The sequence below is a fragment of the Oncorhynchus gorbuscha genome, linkage group LG02 (genome assembly GCF_021184085.1).
Source record: "Oncorhynchus gorbuscha isolate QuinsamMale2020 ecotype Even-year linkage group LG02, OgorEven_v1.0, whole genome shotgun sequence".
Taxonomy (NCBI): Eukaryota; Metazoa; Chordata; class Actinopteri; order Salmoniformes; family Salmonidae; genus Oncorhynchus; species Oncorhynchus gorbuscha.
The window spans coordinates 11043989-11059196 of record NC_060174.1 but is presented as its reverse complement, the minus strand read 5'-3'; the positions used below and the strand labels follow the sequence as shown (position 1 = coordinate 11059196).

The window sequence follows — 15208 nt, the reverse complement described above, 5'->3', positions numbered from 1 at the left end:
TAAGATGAACCTTGACAAGGATACACTATATACATATGAAGTGGGTAAAAGAGTATGTAAACATTATTCAAGTGTTCAATGACTCTATGTACCAAGGCCAGCAGTCTCTAAGGTGCAGGGTAGAGTACCAGGTGGTAGCCGGGTAGTAACAGTGACTAAAGTTCAGGGTAGTGTACTGGGTGGAGGCCGGCTAGTTTTTGACTCTATTATAGTCTGATGGCCTGGAAGATGTCTCTTGGTCCCAGCTTGGATGCACCTGTACTGTCTCCATACTGTATTGTACTCTCTCTCTCTCTCTCTCTCTCTCTCTCTCTCTCTCTCTCTCTCTCTCTCTGTCTGTCTCTCTGTCTCACCATGTGTATCTGTCTCTCTCTCTCTGTGTGTCTCTCTGTCTCTCTCTCTCAATTCAATTCAATTCAATTCAATTCAAGGGCTTTATTGGCATGGTTAACATTGCCAAAGCAAGTGAGGTAGACAACATACAAAGTGAATATATAAAGTGAAAAACAACAAAAATGAACAGTAAACATTACACATACAGAAGTTTAAAAACAGTAAAGACATTACAAATGTCATATTATATATATATATACATATATATATATATATATATACAATGTACAAATAGTTAAATGACACAAGATAAAATGAATAAGCATAAATATGGGTTGTATTTACAATGGTGTTTGTTCTTCACTGGTTGCCCTTTTCTCGTGGCAACAGGTCACAAATATTGCTGCTGTGATCTCTCTCTCTCTCACTCTGTTTCTCACTCTCTGTCTCTGTGTCTCTCTCTCTGTCTCTGTCTCTCTGTGTCTCTCTCTCTGTGTGTCTGTCTCTCTCTCTCACTGTCTGTTTCTCTCTCTCTCTGTCTCTCTGTGTGTGTCTCTCTCTCTGTCTCTCTCCCACTGTCTGTTTCTCTCTCTCACTGTCTGTTTCTCGCTCTCTCTGTCTCTGTGTCTCTCTCTCTCTCTCACTGTCTGTTTCTCTCTCTCTCTCACTGTCTGTTTCTCTCTCTCTCTGTCTCTCTCTGTCTCTCTCTCTCTGTGTCTCTCTCTCTCACTGTCTGTTTCTCGCTCTCTCTGTCTTTGTGTGTCTCTCTCTGTCTCTGTCTCTGTCTTTCACTCTCTCTACCCACTCATCTGGGAAAGGCATGTTTTTCTGAACCCTCGGGCAAAGTTTTTTTCTCATCAATGTTATTTATTTTTTACATGTGTTTGTGTGTGTGTGTATACTTGTGTGTACTTCCACGCTGTGCTTTGGCCCCTGCTCTCTTTCTGCATGCCTTGGTCCTCCCCTTCCTCTTTCTACCCATAATGCTCAGCTCCAGAACCAACATGTTAGCATCAATAATGCATAGATTAAGAGGCTCAGCATTTCAGAGAGAGCAGGCCTGACTACTCCAGAAACACCAGGATCACGGCGGCCATCTTGGCTTCCAAGGTGGTGTGAGGGAATGGGAGGTGTCGAGAGACAGAGGAGGGACAGTGAAACTGGGTCCAGTTGGGGAAAATATGTAGATCTGATATATGTGGGGAGGGTTGGCATTGGTCACGTGTGTGTATGTGTGTTAATGGGTCCTGGATTCCCGTCGGCCAGAGGAAAAAGAAGGGCTAACAGCCTTCTGCAGCCGGTTACAAAGCTCAATAATTAATTCAGGGACGAAGGACACAAGTTTTGTCATATGTGCAATAAGCGCTCCTTTCTCAATAAAACATGATGCGCACAAGGACAAGTTTATATTTTGAAATGACATAATGACTTTTAATCCCCTGCAAAAAAAACACATATTTTGTGCTACTCAAGGATAAAGGGAAATGCTGTGAATTTTGAGCGTTAGCCGTTATCTAGCAATTAGCGGTTTCCCCTCCACCTGCGTTCGATGAAGCAGTTTACGGCAAGGTTTTATCAATCGATTGGTGTCCATGTGAGCAGCATCTGACTGAAGCACTAGTCATCTCTCTTCCGGGGGAGGGTGTGGTGTGGCTGCTTTTAGCAGAGACCCCCCCCACCTGCCTACTAGACAGATGCAGAAACAGTGGGATTCCTCCACTTCCTCCCCACCCACCTGGCCTACTAGACAGATGCAGAAACAGTGGGATTCCTCCACTTCCTCCCCACCCACCTGGCCTACTAGACAGATGCAGAAACAGTGGGATTCCTCCACTTCCTCCCCACCCACCTGGCCTACTAGACAGATGCAGAAACAGTGGGATTCCTCCACTTCCTCCCCCCCCCACCTGCCTACTAGACAGATGCAGAAACAGTGGGATTCCTCCACTTCCTCCCCACCCACCTGGCCTACTAGACAGATGCAGAAACAGTGGGATTCCTCCACTTCCTCCCCACCCACCTGGCCTACTAGACAGATGCAGAAACAGTGGGATTCCTCCACTTCCTCCCCACCCACCTGGCCTACTAGACAGATGCAGAAACAGTGGGATTCCTCCACTTCCTCCCCACCCACCTGGCCTACTAGACAGATGCAGAAACAGTGGGATTCCTCCACTTCCTCCCCCCCCACCTGCCTACTAGACAGATGCAGAAACAGTGGTATTCCTCCACTTCCTCCCCACCCACCTGGCCTACTAGACAGATGCAGAAACAGTGGGATTCCTCCACTTCCTCCCCACCCACCTGGCCTACTAGACAGATGCAGAAACAGTGGGATTCCCCCACTTCCTCCCACCATTTACATCCAGAACAATGAGGCTGTCACAGCAAACCATCCCCTTGACACTTCTACACTCCCCCTGTTTATCCTCCTCTTTCTCTCTCCATTTCTCTCTCTCTCCAATGACATCACCCGAAGAAAGGAAAACAAACGCATAAGGCCGTTTCAACACGAGAAAGAGAAGAGGAAGGGTGTGTGTGTGTGTGTGTGTGTGTGTGTGTGTGTGTGTGTGTGTGTGTGTGTGTGTGTGTGTGTGTGTGTGTGTGTGTGTGTGTGTGTGTGTGTGTGTGTGTGTGTGTCCCTTTGTGTTGAGATGATGAGCTCAGGTTCTGACGGCCTATTGTTGTAGTAAAAGAGCTCTGCTGACTCCTCCCTCCCCAGAGTGTGTGCATGCTCTCTTGCTTGTGTGTGTGTGTGTGTGTGTGTGTGTGTGTGTGTGTGTGTGTGTGTGTGTGTGTGTGTGTGTGTGTGTGTGTGTGTGTGTGTGTGTGTGTGTGTGTGTGTGTGTGTGTGTGTGTGTGTGTGTGAGACTTGGCAGGCGGTGTGGCGTGGTGTCTGGGTTGAAGGGTTACACTGTAAGGTAAAGCTGCGAGAGATGGCCCGACTGGAGGTGTGTGTTGCAAAAACAATCCTCCCCTTAGCTACGTACACGTGGAATAGACACATCAGGGTTGTCCCACTGGAAGTGGAACACTGATGATTTTGATTGGCATGTGATGCATACAGATGTAGGATCTTAATTTGAGTCAATTTGCTACAGCAGGAAAATAATCCTGCAGCAACAGGAAATATTAAGGGAAAAATCTAGTCTGAAATTTGCAAGTGGAAATTACAAACTTCAGAAGCCTTTTTAAACCTCAAATATGCTACAAGCTTTAAATGTCCTGCATTGCATTTTGTGGGCAGTGTGTACATAGACTGTCTTCTCTTGAGAGCCAGGTCTGCCTACGGCTGGCTTTCTCAATAGCAAGGCTATGCTCACTGAGTCTGTACATAGTCAAAGCTTTCCTTATGTTTGGGTCAGTCACTGTGGTCAGGTAATCTGACACTGTGTACTCTCCGATTAGGGTCAGTCACAGTGGTCAGGTAATCTGACACTGTGTACTCTCTGTTTAGGGGCAGTCACAGTGGTCAGGTAATCTGACACTGTGTCCTCTCTGTTTAGGGTCAGTCAAGGTGGTCAGGTAATCTGACACTGTGTCCTCTCTGTTTAGGGTCAGTCACAGTGGTCAGGTAATCTGACACTGTGTCCTCTCTGTTTAGGGTCAGTCACAGTGGTCAGGTAATCTGACACTGTGTACTCTCCGATTAGGGTCAGTCACAGTGGTCAGGTAATCTGACACTGTGTACTCTCTGTTTAGGGCCAAATAGCATTCTAATTTGCTCTGTTTTTTTGTTAATTATTTCTAATGTGTCATGTAATTATCTTTTTGTTTTCTCATGATTTGGTTGGGTCTAATTGTGTTGCTGTCCAGGGACTGTATGGGGTGTGTTTGTGTTTGTGAGCAGAGCCCCAGGACCAGCTTGCTTAGGTGACTCTTTGTTATGGAAGGTTTGTGAATCGCTTCCTTTTAGGTGGTTGTAGAATTGAACGGCTCTTTACTAGATTTTGATCATTTGCAGGTATCGGCCTAATTCTGCTCTGCATTATTTTTTTGTTTTATGTTGTACACAAGGGATATTTTTGCAGAATTCTGCATTCGGAGTCTCAATTTGGTGTTTGTCCCATTTTGTGAATTCTTGGTTGGTGAGCAGACCCCAGACCTCACAACCATAAACCGGCAATGGGTTCAGGTATTTTTAGCGAGATCCTAATTGGTATGTTGATTTTTATGTTCCCTTTGATGGCCGCTGTCTTGTCTCTCAGCTTGTTCACAGCTTTGTGGAAGTGACCTGTGGCGCTGATGTTTAGGCAGAGGTAGGAATAGTTTTTTGTGTGCTCTAGGGCAACGGTGTCGATATGGAATTTGTATTTTGTGGTCCTGGCGACTGGACTTTCTTTGGAACACCATTATTTTGGTCTTACTGAGATTTACTGTCAGGGCCCAGGTCTGATAGGGCCCAGGTCTGTCAGGGCTCAGGTCTGTCAGGGCTCAGCTCTAACAGAATCTGTGCAGAAGATCTAGGTGCTGCTGTATGCCCTCCTTGGTTGGTGACATAAGCACCAGATCATCAGCAAACAATAGACATTTGAATTCAGAATTTGACTCCCAATTTTACATTTGATCAGTACTCACAGGGCTCGGGTGTTCGACGTGGCAGACATTTCAACGGGTGCCCACTCACAGGGCCCTGCCGCCATGCAAACACAGGAGCTGCGTCCCAAATGACATCCTAGTCTCTTTAAAATGCACTACTTTTGACCGGGGCCCATTGCTGCCTGAAATATCGCTGGGTACCCCCGTAATTACTCGATGTGCCGATGAGCAAGTAATGAACAGATCGAGAGATTAAAGCCCGAAACTAATTATGAGATGTGAAAAGCAGTTGATTAGGATAGGTATGAGACCAGCCGTTGTGAGATGTGAAAAGCAGTTGATTAGGATAGGTATGAGACCAGCCGTTATGAGATGTGAAAAGCAGTTGATTAGGATAGGTATGAGACCAGCCGTTATGAGATGTGAAAAGCAGTTGATTAGGATAGGTATGAGACCAGCCGTTATGAGATGTGAAAAGCAGTTGATTAGGATAGGTATGAGACCAGCCGTTATGAGATGTGAAAAGCAGTTGATTAGGATAGGTATGAGACCAGCCGTTATGAGATGTGAAAAGCAGTTGATTAGGATAGGTATGAGACCAGCCGTTATGAGATGTGAAAAGCAGTTGATTAGGATAGGTATGAGACCAGCCGTTGTGAGAGTCCCTTCTTGGTCCATGCTGGTGTGAAGAGATGGTTCTAGTGTCCATGCATATGAGCCTTGCGGACCAGCTAGCACACATCTTTTATTTGTAATTTTTTATTTTACCTTTATTTAACCAGGTAGGCTCGTTGAGAACAAGTTCTCATTTGCAACTGCGACCTGGCCAAGATAAAGCAAAGCAATGCGACACAAACAACAACACAGAGTTACACATGGGATAAACAAACATACAGTCAATAACACAATAGAAAACAGTGTGTGCAAATGGCATGAGGAGGTAAGGCAATAAATAGGCCATAGTAGCGAAGTAATTACAATTTAGCAAATTAACACTGGGGTGATTGATGTACAGATTATGATGTGCAAGTATAAATACTGGTGTGCAAAAGAGCAAAAAAGTAAATAAAAACAATATGGGGATGAGGTAGGTAGATTGGTTGGGCTATTTATAGACAGCTGCAGTGATCGGTTAGATGCTCAGATAGCTGACGTTTAAAGTTAGTGAGGGAGATGTAAGTCTCCAACTTCAGCGATTTTTACAATTCATTCCAGTTATTGGCAGCAGAGAACTGGAAGGAAAGGTGGCCAAAGGAGGTGTTGGCTTTGGGGATGACCAGTGAGATATACCTGCTGGAACGTGTGCTACGGGTGGGTGTTGTTACCGTGACCAGTGAGCTGAGATCTAATGTGAAAACGTGTGGTGTGGCAATGTGCGCTGAACAACGTGCACAATGGTGACCTTCGTTGAGGCAGAAGACATTTTGAACAGTGAAGAGTAGTGTGTTGTATTTAACTGGGATGTGTTGTGACAGCCGTTGAAACAGACTCACTTTTAAAATATTTGAATGCAGAATTGGTGATATCCTCTCATCTCCTCCTTTCCTCTCTTCCCCTCCTCTCCTCCTCACTTCCCCTCCTCCTCTCTTCCTTTCTTCCTTCCGGCAGAGACATCCTGTTTGAAGACCACAGCCTTCTCTTCGTGGGGCCTCGGCACTCCAGCCAGGTCAAAGGTCGCCCCGGAGCAAGATGGCCGCCGGCGGTCCACCCTGCCTCCGTCTGCCGGCCCTGCTGCCCCTCAGCACTCTGTTGCTCTGTATGCTGCTTACTGGCTTCCATGCCTTATGTGAGTGCCACTCTAATACATGTGTGTGTGTGTGTGTGTGTGTGTGTGTGTGTGTGTGTGTGTGTGTGTGTGTGTGTGTGTGTGTGTGTGTGTGTGTGTGTGTGTGTGTGTGTGTGTGTGTGTGTGTGTGTGTGTGTGTGTGTGTGTGTGTGTGTGCGTGCGTACGTGCGTGCGTGCGTGCGTTGTATGTACTGAGCCAGCACAATCTCATTTTTTTCGGTTCAAATGTACTTTCAGTGTTTTGCTGTGTATCACCTATTTTCTGAATTTGTTTTTACTTTTTGACCTATTTAATATTTTATTCACTTTTATTTTATGTCACATTGTACACTATATATACAAAAGTATGTGAACACCCCTTCAAATGAGAGGATTCTGCTAGGTGTATAGGTGTATTGAATTGGTGTAAGATGTATAGAATCGAGCACACAGCCATGCAGTCTCCATAGGAAAACATTGGCAGTAGTATGGCCTAACTTAAGAGCTCAGTGACTTTCAAGCTCACAGAACGGGGCTGCCGAGTGCTGAAGCGTGTAATGTCCTCGGTTGCAACACTCACTACTGAGTTCCAAACTGCATCTTGAAGAAACATCAGCACAATAACTGTTTGTCGAGAGCGTCATCAAATGGATTTCCATGGCCAAGCAGCCGCACACAAGCCTAAGATCACCATGCACAATGCCAAGCATCGGCTGGAGTGGTGTAAATGCGGTCTCTCAAGTGATGAATCACTCTTCACCATCTGGCAGTCTGACGGACAAATCTGGGTTTGGTGGATGCCAGAAGAACGCTACCTGCCCCAATGCGTAGTGCCAACTGTAAAGTTAGGTGGAAGAGGAATAATGGCGTGGGGCTGTTTTCCATGGTTCAGGCCAAACGTGTAAGTCAGATAAGAATGTATGTCTGTTTGCCTCTACACATCTATCTTCTTAGTCTATCTGTGTGTCGTCCCATCTCTCCCCATACCACGGCTTTGCCAAATGACATACCATCCTCTATCTAGTAGTGATGGGGGAAAATACGATACAGTTATAGGTAGCATTAACTAACATCAACTAGCGCTAGTCGGCTGTACCTGCACAAAACTCTATTTTTCATCCTACAGCTTGTTCTCCATCTTCTTTTTAATAAATGGTGAGCCAACATTTTCAGAACTTTTATTTCAATGACTGATCAAAACTAATTTTCTCATACTCTCTCATTTCTCTGCAGCAGACATATAGTGAACAATATGTTTGGAACATAAAATTGCAATAAAATAGTTGTATCGAATCGCAATACATACAGTTGAAGTCGGAAGTTTACATACACTTACGTTGGAGTCATTAAAACTCCTTTTTCAACCACTCCACACATTTCTTGTTAACAAAATATAGTTTTGGCAAGTCGGTTGGGACATCTACTTGTGCATGACACAAGTCATTTCTTTGTAAACAATTGTTTACAGACAGATTATTTCACTTATAATTCACTGTATCACAATTCCAGTGGGTCAGAAGTTTACATACACTTAGTTGACTGTGCCTTTAAACAGTTTGGAAAATTCTAGAAAAGAATGTCGTGGCTTTAGAAGCTTCTGATAGGCTTATTGACATAATGAACATGAACATACTTTGGTGCAAAAAGTGCAAATCAATCCCAAAACAACAGCAAAGGACCTTGCGAAGATGCTGGAGGAAACAGGTACAAAAGTATCTATATCCACAGTAAAACGAGTCCTATGTCAACATAACCTGAAAGGCCGCTCAGCAAGGAAAAAGCCACTGCTCCAAAACTGCCATAAAAAAGCCAGACTACAGTTTGCAACTGCACATGGGGACAAAGATAGTACTTTATGGAGAAATGTCCTCTGGTCCGATGAAACAAAAATAGAACTGTTTGGCCATAATGTCCATGGAGGAAAAAGGGGGGTGCTTGCAAGCTGAAGAACACCATCCCAACCATGAAGCACAGGAGTTGCAGCATTGTGTTTTGGGGGTGCTTTGCTGCAGGAGGGACTGGTGCACTTCACAAAATAGATGGCATCATTAGGGGGGAAATTATGTGGATATATTGAAGCAACATCTCAAGATATCAGTCAGGAAGTTAAAGCTTGGTCGCAAATGGGTCTTCCAAATGGACTATGACCCCAAGAATACTTACAAAGTTGTGGCAAAATGGCTTAAGGACAACAAAGTCAAGGTATTGGAGTGGCCATCACAAAGCCCTGACCTCAATCCTGTAGAAAATGTGTGGGTAGACCTGAAAAAGCGTGTGCGAGCAAGGAGGCCTCTCAAACCTGACTCAGTTACACCAGCTCTGTCAGGAGGAATGGGCCAAAATTCAACCAACTTTTTGTGGAAAGCTTGTGGAAGGCTACCCAAAATGTTTGACCCAAGTTAAGCAATTTAGAGTCAATGCTGCCAAATACTATTTGAGTGTATGTAAACTTCTGACCCACTGGGAATGTGATGAAAGAAATACACGCTGAAATCAATCATTCTCTCTACTATTATTCTGACATTTCACATTCTTAAAATAAAGTGGTGATCCCACCTGACCTAAGACAGGGAATTTTTACTCTGATTAAATGTCAGGAATTGTGAAAAACTGAGTTTAAATGTATTTGGCTAAGGTGTATGTAAACGTCAGACTTCAACTGTATATAATCAGTACCTAAGTATTGTTAGGATCTGAACAGAGTAAAAACTCACTTGAGATTTACCCCTTAGGACTTAACCTTCGCAGGAACCACCCTGCTCAGGCTTACCTTCCAGGACTTACCCTATACCATAAATCCAAGACCGGTCATAACACAGTGCGACTGCTGAATAAGCTCGGGCTTTCTAGGTCGGTATCCTATCGTTTGTATTCAGCCTATGACTCTCATCTCCCCAAGATGTCAGAATGAGTAGTAACAGGTGTAGGAACTGTGCCTACCTTGTTTTTGTTTCTGTCTCCTGCTCCACTGATTTGAACTCTCAAGTTCGACTGTAAATCGTGGTGAATCCTGCCGACAACGCCAATAATAAGGTTCTGAACAAACAGAGTAAAAACTCATGGACGACTAGAAAAAGCTCAAACCAAGTTTATTCAACCACTGGGTCATACAGCTGCAAGGATAACATACAAGTCACAGAAGCACCTATTTTATATCTTCCAAATAGGCGGTGTCACCTCCTTGCATGTCTAAGATAACCAATCATTCTTTCGTGTTAGGCAGAAACATAGTAGATTCCTCTTACTGGTATTGTCATGGCCCTGCCTAACTCTAGGACCCTCATGGGCGTGGAAGTGAGAATGTGTTTGTGAGATAGGACTGTAATCAGATGTTCTTCAATGTGGGCCCCTGTGGCCCCTCTTCCAGCTGTATCGAGTACATTTTCACATCCCTCATGGTCCCGGTTCCTGGCCTGCCTTATCAAGAACTGAAACTAGACTGTTACCCTTTGCCTGCCTCCTTAGGAGCATTCATATTGAACAATATATTTGAACAGAATATGAACTTTCTACACTTCCCCTTTTCTCACTCAGTAACTTTCCTCGACACTCAGTAACTTTCCACACACCAAGTTCCTCTTTACACTTCATTGACCCTGATCTGATCAATCGGAATCCACGCTTCAAAACTGTTTCGATCACTCGGACTGGGATATGTTCAGAGTAGCTTCAGAAAATAATTGTGACACATATACCGATACAGTGAATGAGTTTATCAGGAAGTGCATAGGAGATGTTGTACTCACTGTGACTGTTAAAACCTACCCCAACCAGAAACTGTGGATAGATGGGAGCATTCGTGCAAAACTGAAAGCGCGAACCACCACATTTTACCAGGGTATGAAGACTGGGAATATGGAAGAATACAAACAGTGTAGTTATTCCCTCCACAAAGCAATCAAGCAGACTAAACCAATCAATCAATCAAATGTATTTCTAAAGTCCTTCTTACATCAGCTGATGTCACAAAGAAACCCAGCCTAAAACCTCAAACAGCAAGCAATGCAGGAAAAAACTCCCTAGAGAGGTCGGAACCTACAGAGGAACCAGGCTATGAGGGGTGGCCAGTCCTCTTCTGGCTGTGCCGGGTGGAGATTATAACAGAACATGGCCACGATGTTCAAATGTTCATAGATGAACAGCAGGGTCAAATAATAATAATCACAGTGGTTGTAGAGGGCGTAATAGATCAGCACCTCAGGAGTAAATGTCAGTTGGCTTTTCATAGCCAATCATTCAGAGTATCTCAACCGCTCCTGCTGTCTCTAGAGAGTTGAAAACAGCAGGTCTGGGACAGGTAGCACGTCCGGTGAACAGGTCAGGGTTCCATAGCCGCAGGCAGAACAGTTGAAACTGGAGCAGCAGCATGACCAGGTGAACTGTGGACAGCAAGGAGTCATCAGGCTAGGTAGTCCTGAGGCATGGTCCTAGGGCTCATGTCCTCTGAGAGAAAGAAAGAGAGAATTAAAGAGAGCATACTTAAATTCACACAGGACACCGGATAAGACATTGGAAATAATCCTGATATAACAGACTGGCCCTAGCCCCCCAACACATAAACTACGGAAGCATAAATACTGGAGGCTGAGACAGGAGGGGTCGGGAGGCAATGTGGCCCCGGACAGGCAGGATATAACCCAAACCACTTTGACAAAGCACAGCCCCCACACCACTAAACGGATATCTTCAACCGCCAACTTACCTTCCTGAGACCGAGTATAGCCCACGAAGATCTCCCTCACGGCAGGAACCCAAGAGGGGGTGCCAACCCGGACAGGAAGATCACGTCAGTGACTCAACACACTCAAGTGATGCACCCCTCCTTGGGACGGCATGGAGGAGCACCAGTAAGCCAGTGACTCAGCCCCTGTAATAGGGTTAGAGGAAGAGAATCCCAGTGGAGAGAGGGGAACCGGCCAGGCAGAGACAGCATGGCCGGTTTGTTGCTCCATTTCCTTTCCATTCACGTTCACACTCCTGGGCCAGACTACACTCAATCATATGACCCACTGAAGAGATGAGTCTTCAATAAAGACTTTTGGGACCGAATCTGCGTCTCTCACATGAATAGGCAGACCATTCCATAAAAATTGAGCTCTATAGGAGAAAGCCCTGCCTCCAGCTTCAAAATTCTAGGGACAGTAAGGAGACCTGTTGATTTACAGTTGATTTGTCAAAACCATCTACAGAGACAAACTGATAGCTTTCCAACAGATAAGATCTAAACCAGGCCAGAACTTGTTTGGCTAGACCAATTTGGGTTTTCAATCTCTCCAAAATAATGTAGTGATCAATGGTATCAAAAGCAACACTAAGGTCTGGGAGCACGAGGACAGATGCAGAGCCTCGGTCTGATGCCATTAAAAGGTCATTTACCACCTTCACAAGTGCATTCTCAGTGCTATGATAGTACAGGGACAATGGTGGCCATCTTGAATCATGTGGGGACAACAGACTGGGATAGGGAGAGTCCGTATAGGGACAAAGTTTAGTACAGTTCAACGGCTCAGACACAAGACATATGTGGCAGGGTCTACAGACAATGACGGACACCGACGTCTTCCTTCCGGACAGGCTGAACACCGTCTTCGCTCGTTTTTGAGGATAATACAGTGCCACTGACACGACCTGCTATCAGGGACTGTGAGCTCTCTTTCACCGTGGCCGACGTGAGTAGGACATTTAAACGTGTTAACCCTCGCTTGGCTTCCGGCCTAGCCGCTTCCTCAAAGCGTGCGCAGACCAGCTGGTGGTGTGTTTACAGATATATTCAATCTCTCCCTATCCCAGTCTGTTGTCCCCACATGCTTCAAGATTGCTTTCTTAGATATACAGGGACAATGGTGGCAAAGGTAATTTAACTAAATTAATATTGCCCCGTAACACTCACTTCTGTCTTCATGAAGTACTTACCGCCCCAATAGATCCACAGACGATGCAATCGCCACCACACTGCACACTGCTCTGTCCCATATGGACAAGAGGCATACCAATGTAAGAATGCTGCCCTGTGCAACTGCGTCCTGGCCTTCCTGACGGTTCACCCCCAGGTGCTGTATGTAGGAAACAACGCCTCTTCGCTGATCCTCAACACTGGGGCCCCACAAGGGTGCGTGCTCAGCCCCCTTCTGTACTCGCTGTTCACCCATGACTGCGTGGCCAAGCACGCCTGCAACTCAATCATCAAGTTTGCAGACGACACAACAGTAGTAGGCTTGATTACCCACAACAATGAAACAGTCTACAGGGAGGAGGTGAAGCCTCTAGGAGTGTGGTGCCAGGATAATAACCTCTCATTCAACGTCAACAAAACTAAGGAGATTATCGTGGACTTCAGGAAACAGCAGAGGGAGCACCCACCTATCCATATCGATGGGACTGCAGTGGAGAAGGTGGAAAGCTTCAAGTTCCTCGATGAACACATCACTGACAAGCTGAAATGGTCCACCAACTCAGACAGTGTGGTGAAGAAGGTGCAAAAGCACCTCTTCAACCTCAGGAGGCTAAAGAAATTTGGCTTAACACCTAAAACCCTCACAAACTTTTACAGATGCACAGTTGAGACCATCCTGTCGGGCTGTATCAGCGCCTGGTACGGCAACTGCAACGCCCACAACCACAAAGCTCTCCAGAGGGTGGTGCGGTCTGCCCAATGCATTACCGGAGGCAAACTTCTCGCCCTCCAGGACACTTACAGCACCCAATGCCATATGAATGCCAAAAATATTGTCAATGACGTCAACCACCTGAGCCACTGTCTGTTCACCCCGCTATCATCCAAAAGGCGAGGTCAGTACAGGTGCATCAAAGCTGGGACAGAAAGACTGAAAAACAGCTTCTATCTCAAGGCAATCAGACTGCTAAACAGCCATCACTAGCACATCACAGGTGGCTGCCTATAGACATAGATTAGGAATCACTGGCCAATTTTAGAAATGGATCTCTAGCCACTTAAATAATGTTTCTGTATCTAGCATTACTCATCTCATATATATAAACTGTAGTCTATACTATTCTAATGTATCTTAGTCACTTTAAATGTGTGTAAATATTGCATCACCCATCTCATATGATTAAAATGTATTATATACTATGCCACTGTATCTTAGGCCAATGCCGCTCTGACATATATTCATTCTTCATCCATTCATTCCTTAGATGTATGTGTATTTTGTGTATATGTTGTGAAACTGTTAGATATTACTTGTTAGATATTACTACACTGTCAGAGCTAGAGGCACAAGCATTTCGCTACACCCACAATAAACATCTGTTAATTAAATACGTGTATGTGACCAATACATTTGATTTGATTTTACATTTAACATATTGTGTATATTCATTATGCATATACAGTAATCTGTACATTCTAGTATGGTAACAATAATAACAATTTCGAGCTAAACTCCAACAGTATGGTGATAATATTGTGAGGTCCCTGGCAATTCCCATCCCTACTATATAGTGCACGACTCAAAAGTAGTGCACTACTCAAAAGACGTACCCCATCTCTTCTCCTATTACGAACGTTGTCGGCTCTCTTATCTCACAGCTCCCAGTTCAGATTTGTTCTATACCATGTTCCACTAAATTGGATTTATAGACGCATTAGGAAAACAAAACATAGGGAGTGCAGAGAGAAATAAAATAGGGAGAGATGGAGGGAGAGATGGAGAGAGAGATGGAGAGAGAGATGGAGGGAGAGATGGAGAGAGAGATGGAGGGAGAGATGGAGAGAGAGATGGAGAGAGAGATGAAGGGAGAGATGGAGAGAGAGATGAAGGGAGAGATGGAGAGAGAGATGAAGGGAGAGATGGAGAGAGAGATGGAGAGAGAGATGGAGAGAGAGATGGAGGGAGAGATGGAGAGAGAGATGAAGGGAGAGATGGAGAGAGAGATGAAGGGAGAGATGGAGAGAGAGATTGATAGAGAGATAGAGGGAGGGAGAGATGGAGAGAGAGATGAAGGGAGAGATGGAGAGAGAGATGAAGGGAGAGATGGAGAGAGAGATGAAGGGAGAGATGGAGAGAGAGATGAAGGGAGACATGGAGAGAGAGATGGAGAGAGAGATGGAGGGAGAGATGGAGAGAGAGATGAAGGGAGAGATGGAGGGAGAGATGGAGAGAGAGATGAAGGGAGAGATGGAGAGAGAGATGAAGGGAGAGATGGAGAGAGAGATGGAGAGAGAGATGGAGGGAGAGATGGAGAGAGAGATGGAGGGAGAGATGGAGAGAGAGATGAAGGGAGAGATGGAGGGAGAGATGGAGAGAGAGATGAAGGGAGAGATGGAGAGAGAGATGAAGGGAGAGATGGAGCGAGAGATGAAGGGAGAGATTGAGAGAGAGATGGAGAGAGAGATGAAGGGAGAAGATAGAGTACCTTCCTTGCGGTTCACAGTGTATAAATCCAGTCGAGTCAGTGTATGGCTGAGAGAGCCTACTTAAGTGTGTGTGTGTGACTGCATGACAATGGGTCACTCTGCTCCTTTCCTCCCACCTTTCTCTCTCCTTTTCCATCTTTCCCCTGTCTCCTTATCTCCAATCTTTCCCGTCTCCTCCTCCCATTTTTCCC

The 15208-nt window shown here is 45.2% G+C and overlaps 1 protein-coding gene across 22 annotated transcripts in view; it reads left to right on the top strand.

Annotated features, from left to right (window-relative positions):
* ptprsa (protein tyrosine phosphatase receptor type Sa) overlaps positions 1 to 15208 on the top strand; it is a 449805-nt gene that overhangs the window by 173856 nt on the left and 260741 nt on the right. For all 22 annotated transcript variants that reach the window (XM_046301062.1, XM_046301171.1, XM_046301161.1 and 19 more), the window contains one exon: positions 6481 to 6658. In XM_046301062.1, coding sequence (XP_046157018.1) covers positions 6562 to 6658 — 97 coding nt within the window. In that variant the 5' untranslated portion in view covers positions 6481 to 6561. The remainder of the gene's footprint in view (positions 1 to 6480; positions 6659 to 15208) is intronic.